At 23.3% G+C, this 8,687-nt stretch overlaps 1 protein-coding gene across 1 annotated transcript; it reads left to right on the plus strand.

Annotated features, from left to right (window-relative positions):
* The first annotated feature begins 599 nt into the window (after positions 1-599).
* LOC146884565 (F-box/kelch-repeat protein At3g23880-like) lies at positions 600-2,084 on the plus strand. The gene has a single exon (XM_085675455.1). It carries the CDS (start codon positions 629-631, stop codon positions 1,817-1,819), a length of 1,191 nt encoding a protein of 396 aa, XP_085531581.1. The 5' UTR covers positions 600-628; the 3' UTR covers positions 1,820-2,084.
* The last annotated feature ends 6,603 nt before the right edge of the window (positions 2,085-8,687 follow it).

The following is an 8,687-nucleotide window of genomic DNA, read 5'->3' on the forward strand; positions in this document are numbered from 1 at the left end:
AATCAAACTATAAATATTCATTTACAAAAAAATTAATTATTCAATGTAATTATTCATTCCCATACCTTAATTTGAAGATCAATTTTTACCTAAGAATTAATGCCTTCAATGCCGTAAAAATCATCAATGCCTACTTTGGAACTACAAAACAAAATAATATTAAAATTAATTTATTTTCCCAATATAATTACACATTTTTAAATATTAATTAATGAATTACATATACATTTTATATATAATATTTTTTTTCATTTTACACATATACATTTTTTTTAAATACTATCTCAAAATTCAGTTTTTCTCGGAAACAGAATTTTGAACTAAAATGAAAACCATTTCTCTGTTTATTTTTAGAAAATTGCAGCGTGTGGTCCACATTCTCTCTATACGCATGCAACATCTCTTCATCTTCCATGTGACCATTTCTCTTTCCTTCTTCTCAGTCATTTCATTCTTCAATCTGCACCTTTTTCTCAATTGCATCGTTTGTGCTTTAGGTCTATTTATTTGTATCTTCTAAGGTTAGTTAAGCACTTTTTTTAACATTTTACCCACACTCAATGATAAAGACCCTCCATCCATCTACACAATGTCTTATTTTCAGAGTAGTTGTCTTCTTCCCGAAGATATGATCATGGAAATTTTGTCATGGCTTCCTGTGAAGGATGTCGTGCGACTCAAGTGCATTTCAAAAGGATGGAACCACCTTGTATCTGATTCTGCATTTGTGAAACTACACCTTCTTAGGTCTCCAAAAAACACTCATATCTTATTGACATTTGACACAAGAGGAGGTGGTTATGCCATAGCTCCCGTACAAGATTTACTTGACAACCCATCATCCACAGTTGAAACTTTACTTCGCAACGATTTCCCATACAACCCATTCAATCGCAGTTACACTGTCTTGGGTGTCTGCAACGGCTTAGTATGTTTACAATTTTCTTGGGTTGATGATGAATTTGAACACCACTGGTTTCATATGTGGAATCCAGCCAGAAGGGCCATGTCTATAGACTCCCCACATATTTCTTTTGATCACAGCGATTATAAAGATGTTTTCTGGTTTATGTTTGGATTTGGGTATGATGAATGGAGCGACACTTACCAAGTTCTGTTTTTGGATAATAATAAAAATGAATCGCAGGAACTGAAGGTACGAGTTTGGTCTGTAGGGGATACTTGTTGGAGAAATACTTCAACTTGTGACGCTTTTTCCACCATCATTTGTCCTGTAAGTCGTGTAAGTCGTGGAAGTGTAAGTCGTGGAATTTTTGTGAGTGGTACTTTAAACTGGTTAGCATTTCCCAAATCCTACTCTTACTCTGATAATGTTAAGATGAATCAGCTTGAAATATTTTCTTACCATCTAAAGGAAGAGACATGCAGATATTTTCCTATGCCTGATGGCATTTTAGAAATCAATGTTTGTGAGCCTGAGCTTGAGGTTTTGAAAGGTTGTTTGTGTCTTTCTCATCATCATGAAGGTAATTTTACTGTTTGGCTGAAGAGAGAGTTTAACCATGAAAAATCTTGGTCCAAGTTACTGACTTTAAGGTATGAGGATCATTATAAATATCTCAGTCGTGACTTTTTATTAGAGTTGTGGATTATCTGGATGTGTGAAGATGATGATGACTTTGTGCTGCTTGCAAACAGATATATAGATAAACCGGACTTGATTCGGTACAACACCAGAGATAATAGAATTGATCGTCGTGAACTTTACAAACATGAAAGTTCAAATATTTTCTCTTATGATTATGCTCCAAGTTTGGTTTTTCCGCATGTAGAACAACCCTTAGGTTATTTTCTTTGATGTTGAGGAAGGCACCAACCATTTGTTTCTTCAATGCAAAACATTCCTATGAAGTTTCATAGTCATTCTGGAAACGTATTTGGAATTGTAGAATGTAGGATGTCTTACTGAATTATGTAATTCGTAATGCATTTTTAATATTTGATAATAAGTTTTTAAATTATGCAATACATAATGGTAATCAATTTCCAACTTCTATCAAATAGTGTTTCCCAAGACAATGCAGTGCAGAAGCCAAGAGGAACGACATAAGACATGATGTATAGAAATGATTTATGATGTTGGAATTATATTGTTGAAATAAATTAGTGCTTCTGTGATGTGTTCTTCTTAAAATGTATGGTATAAAATGTGCAGAGGAACCAGAATCGCATTATATATTCATGCCTCTATTTCTTAGAAAATAATGAAAAACAGTCTATAAAAAGCATAAAATTTAATGGATGGTTCATAATGTGTTGTGTTAAAACAAATTAATGATTTGTAATATGTGCACTTACTTTTTAATGTAAGAGAGTATTTTATATAGATTTTTTTTCTAAAATACAGTTAATGGTGAAATAAAATTATAAAATGTATATATCAAACAGAAAATTTTCATATTAAATAAAAGTGTTTCTATTGTATATTTATAATAATAATAACAAAGTAAATTATGTACTAATAACATTATACATTTACAGAACAATTATTTTTTGAAATAATATTTTGTATTCGTAATTTTTTATAACTTCTATGTAGTCATTTATAAATTTTCTATTTTTTAATTTCTTATATCAATTAATCGAAAATGGCATTATACAAATTTATCCTCTTTGTTTAACGGAGGTCGGTCGTAAAACTTCTGTGTGTTAAAAATTCTGGTTAACTACCTAAAATTTTGAAATTTCCGTAAAATGTAAAATGTTATGAGTCTCAAAACTTCTAACTATAAATTTTTAAATTATGAATATTATTTTATTTTACTCATTTATCATTTATACAATACAGTTGTATATATTTTTTAGCTATAATTATTTATATTTATTGTATTTGTTTATTTATATCTGGGTTATACAAAAATAGATATAATATTCATCAAATTAATAAGTTATATATAAATAACTAAATTTATATCAGCGTATAACAAATATAGACATTAAAATTCAAATTTAAGTATAATATTAGTTAAGAAAACTAGCAAAAAATTTCAATTAACTTTCATATTATATTATATTTTTCAACTATCACATGATCCTTCTAATGTCTAAAATTTATTGTATTAGTTAACACACTTTTTTAATCAGAAATATGCAATATAAATATCATAATTAAAAATATAATTAAACTCTGAACAAAAGAAGAAGTTATGCGGTCTTTTTAAACATTACCATAAGATAAAAAGAAAACTAAACTTCTTTTTAAATCATTTCGTAAAAAACTTTATCTAAATGAAGTCAATAGTATCTTTATATATATATATATATATATATATATATATATATATATATATATATATATATATATATATATATATATATATATATATATATATATATATATATATATATATATATATATATATGAAACTTCAGAGATAAAACAGTGCAAAATATTAGAGAGATATTGATATTCAGATAAAGAAAAGAGGTGGGAGTAAGGTATTTGTCAAACTTTCATACTCTTGTAGAAAATTTTAAGAAAAATAAATCATACATTTCACATTAGAAAAAAAGGAAAGAACAAAAGTAAAATACAACACTCAAATGGAATCAAATTTTAATCACTTTCACTTAATGGAATTAAATAAAAAAGGAAATAACATTTAAGGAATGTGGATAGCTATCATATAGAGTATATGATGGAAGCAAAGAAATATCATTCTTTCTCGAAAAAAAAAAGGTAGATGAAGAAAAAATCATATATATATATATATATATATATATATATATATATATATATATATATATATATATATGGTTCATATGAGGATATGGTCTTGGATAAGAACAAATATAAAACATCATCTTTCTTATACTCCGATTGGTATTTAAGTCCTCTACATTGCATTATCGTTATAAGATACCTACACAAATTACTTTGTACCAACTATAAGTAGCCACTTGGATAATAGAACAATAAACTGAAAGATTACATAAAAGCCATAATTAATCGAGACTAACAAATTTCAGAAGATTTAATTTAGAGAATTTTTTTTCCTGGAAAATGAATAGAGAATTAAGACTCATCCAAAAGGAAAATCTGGTCAAAATCATGATAACTAAAACCAATCAAATACACAATGATTGAGCAAAACATCACAAGAAGAAAGTTTGAAGTGCAAAAATTTTTTGCTTCCAAGACTTTGTTTAGTGTTATTGTAATTTGAAATAATAGAAATATTTAGAAGTTTTTTGAGTTTTCCTAATAAAGTCTAGAAATTCTAGAATGTCTTAACCAGTAAAGGTCGTAGAAAATTTTATAGTGGAGTTTTAATTAGAGAAGTTCTTAGAAATGAGTCTAGATTTTTCTATTATCTCCTATAAATGCCCTATTGTACTTGACATTTTGAAGTAAAAAAGTTTGAGTTCTCTTTTTTAATTATCACCTCTTCCTCTAACATTCTGTATAATTAGAAAAACATTACCTTATGATCTAGTGTATTGATTCTCTTATGTACTGATTCTCAAACATGTATTGCGGGAGCATTTGGTGAATTTGCTGCTGGGATTGGAAATAGTGATGTTGGTTTTGTTCTGGGAATTAAGAAGCTTATGCTCAAGGTAGCTTCCGCTCAATAATCACATTTTTGGTTTTTATAATAAAAGATATTTTGTCCATTATATATTTTTTTATCATTTATTATCAATTCCACTTCAAAATTTTATATTTGGTAGTTTTAAAATCAAAAGTTTAATATGTCTTATGTTTCTTTTATTAGCTTGGCATGTATTACTGATTAGAATTTGCAATCAGATTAAAATTTGCAACCACCTTTATTGTGAGAAAGAGTTGGATATAATACGAGAGCAAAACATAAAAAAAATCATAATAAAGATTTATTTGAATATTTTGGGACAAGAACAAAGATGGAATAGTATCCTTCTGTGTAATTTGTACACCGTCAAAAAATATATATATTTTGTGGTGGTAGTTTACCTTTGATATATTTTTAGCGACTTTTTATTGTTAAAATATAATAAAATATTATCAAATTAATTTACATTGTGTAACAATTTTTAACTGCTATTATTTTTTCTTTTCTGACAATAATTCTAACAATTAAAATATTTGTCATAAACCATTTTTTATATGTATAATTATGACAATTATTTTAACTGTTGAAAATTTCATGTGTGATAGATTTATAATCGTTAGAATTTATAATTTTAACTTTCACAAATATCAATATTTTTTGGACAGGTTATTTAAGGATGAGAAAAGAGATAAATGTATCGAAGTATTTGTAAAAGAGTGACAAACATAAGGTTCTTGCTAACCAGTACCTGACACTGGTTAAGGATAATTAATATGTATTGAATCCTAAAAAATATATAGTTAAGTGTGATATTAAATAAAATCTAACCTAATAACCATTAATGCAATTTTATTTTATTTAAAGGATAAAAATACTCATAAATATTGTACTTGTGTGTATAATATTTTATTTAAAACTCACCAATAAAAAATAAAATAACCTCATATTTGTTAGGTTCTTGTTAACCAGAGTACCTGACACTTGTTAAGGATAATTAATATGTATTAAATCCTACAAAAGTATATAATTAAGTGTGATATTAAATAAAATCTAACCTAATAACCATTAATGCAATTTTATTTTATTTAAAGGATAAAAATACTCATAAATATTGTACTTGTGTGTATAATATTTTATTTAAAACTCACCAATAAAAAATAAAATAGTAATTAAATAATAAAATAAGTATATTTTAATGTTGCTAAAAATTAAATATATTTAATACTAATACTATTACTAATAATAATATTATTAATATTAATACAACTACATATATATAAAGAGATAAACATCTTTGGTGTCCTTTTAATTTTATCAATTTTATCCTCTTAATTATTATATTTTAAATTTAAATAATTATTTATAATAAAAAAATATTTTTCAGTTTTATTATTTTACTAATTTTAGTAACTAATTTTTTAAATTAAAATAATTGTTCAAATATAAAGACAAATGAATAACAAAACAAATAATAATACCATTATAATAATATCTTGTAGTGATAATAATAATAATAATACCATTATAATAATATCTCATAGTGCTAATAATAATAATAATAATAATAATAATAATAATAATACACTAACTAAATATATAAAGAGATACACATTTTTTATGTCCTTTTTTTGTTTTTACAATTTTATCCTCTTAATTATTATTTATTAAATTTAAATAATTATTCATAATAAAAAAAAAATTGTCAGTTTTATTATTCTACTAATTTTAGTAACTATTTTTTTTTTCATTCAAAAAAATACCAAGATATAGAGATAAAATGAATAACAAAACAAATACAAAGAGCAAGTACTTAAAATATGATCCCGTAGTAAATAAAAGTAAAATATGTGTCCAACAACAACAACAACAACAACAACAACAACAACAATAATAATAATAATAATAATAATGATAATAATATCACTATAATAATATCGCGTAGTGATAAAAAAAATAATACCAATACTACTACTAATACTAATAATATTAATACAACTACATATATAAAGAGATAAACATCTTTGGTATCCTTTTTATTTTATCAACTTTATCCTCTTAATTATTATATTTTAACTTTAAATAATTATTTATAATAAAAAAATATTTTTCAGTTTTATTATTTTATTAGTAACTATTATTTTAAATTGAAATAATTGTTCAAATGTAAAGATAAATGAATAACAAAACAAATAAAAATGACAAGTAATTGAAACATGATTCCTACACAGTAAGTAAAAGTAAAATATGTATCTAACAATAATAATAATAATAATAATAATAATAATAATAATAATAGTAATACAATAATATTAGTAATATAATAATAGAAATAATTATAATTAATAATAATGATAATAATACTTATAGTTGATAGTAATAATGATTATTAATTATAGTTGATAATAATAATCCGTGACGGATCTTAACCAATAATTTTAGAGGAGCCAAAATAATTTATAATAAAAAATTTTGAACTCATCAATAATTTATTCGGAAGAAAAATCTATAGTTATTCCTTTTTGAATGTAAATAACCATATTGTGTTCAATAAATTTATTTTTCATCTTATTCTGAATTTTGTTTTGATAATATTCGTTCTAGAAAATGAAACATTAAGAGTTAAATAAAATGAATTAGACTACCAATCAAGTAAAATATCTTTAATTTGTTTGTTTTTGTCAAAGATTGACATAATTTAATAATTGTCGACAAATCCTTCAAATTTTAATGGGTATGAACATCAACAATGAAATGTTGGAGTGAAATTTTAAACTAATCATATATTTATCAATATACCTTTTTTTTTAAGTTTAAGACAAAAAATAATTTATCACTAATTACTAACAAAAATATATAATAGTAATAATATTATATATTACAAAGAAGAGTAATAACTTTACTACTAATAATGTTAATAATACTAATAGTAATAATATATAATAGTAACATATAGTAATAACAATTATTATTATTATTATTATTATACTAATATTTGTTATAATTTTACTAATATCACTAAAAATAATATTTATAATAATAATATTATTAATAATTAGAAATACTAATACTTATAAAAATATTACAAATAATAATATTATTTATAATTAATATTATAGTTGAAATCATAAATAATGAAAAAATAAAAGCAAATTGACTTTTGTAGGATTTGAACCCGGGTCTTTTTGTACTAGAATTTTAAAACGACGAAAAAACTAATTTTTATGACACGTGTCAATAAAAGAAAATGGATAATGTAATAATTTTGGTAGTATCATCTTTTCTTAATATGTAATAGATTAATCAATACTCATATTAAAAACAAACATAAGAAGAACACATAACCAAACCACGAATTTATTTCAACAATATAATTGTAACGTATCATAAATCATCTCTATTCATCATATATTTTTCTTCTTCTTTTTGTTATATATATATATATATATATATATATATATATATATATATATATATATATATATATATATAAAATTAAAATTAAACAAATTACATAAATTTATCATGTATTTAAAGTAATTGTATATGTATAATGCATTACAAATTACTAGCTAATTTATTTTAACAACACAATATATTAAAATCTATTTACTATTTTCTATACTGTGTACCTTTCCAATAAGAATAATTAAAATAATATTTATTAAAATATATAAATAAATTTATTTATTATATATATATATATATATATATATATATATATATATATATATATATATTACATTTATATTTTACTCCTAATTATATTTCAAATTAAAAGAATTTATTCAACCTTAAAAGTAACTATACACGCATTTTAACAAGACAACACAGTTTTAATAATTTATATTTTTAACTAATTAATATACTACAAATTACTCATTATCTTTTTATATAAGTTTTATATTAATTTCATTTCTTAAAACAATAATGCATTTTAACTTTGCCACCCAAACACTTCACACAAATTCTTCTTTTATCATTTCTAAATATTTTAAGTTTCCTACTACCATGCACACCATAAGTTCTCAGTGCCTCCGTAAATTCTTCCTTTTCAGCAAAATAGGTTCCAACTTCCCACTTGTAGTCCTCCATATTTTTAGGCATTGAAAAAAAATCCCAAAGTGACCATAG

This window comes from Vigna unguiculata, chromosome 7 (assembly GCF_037176805.1).
Source record: "Vigna unguiculata cultivar grain cowpea cultivar isolate G323 ecotype 2 chromosome 7, ASM3717680v1, whole genome shotgun sequence".
Taxonomy (NCBI): domain Eukaryota; kingdom Viridiplantae; phylum Streptophyta; class Magnoliopsida; order Fabales; family Fabaceae; genus Vigna; species Vigna unguiculata.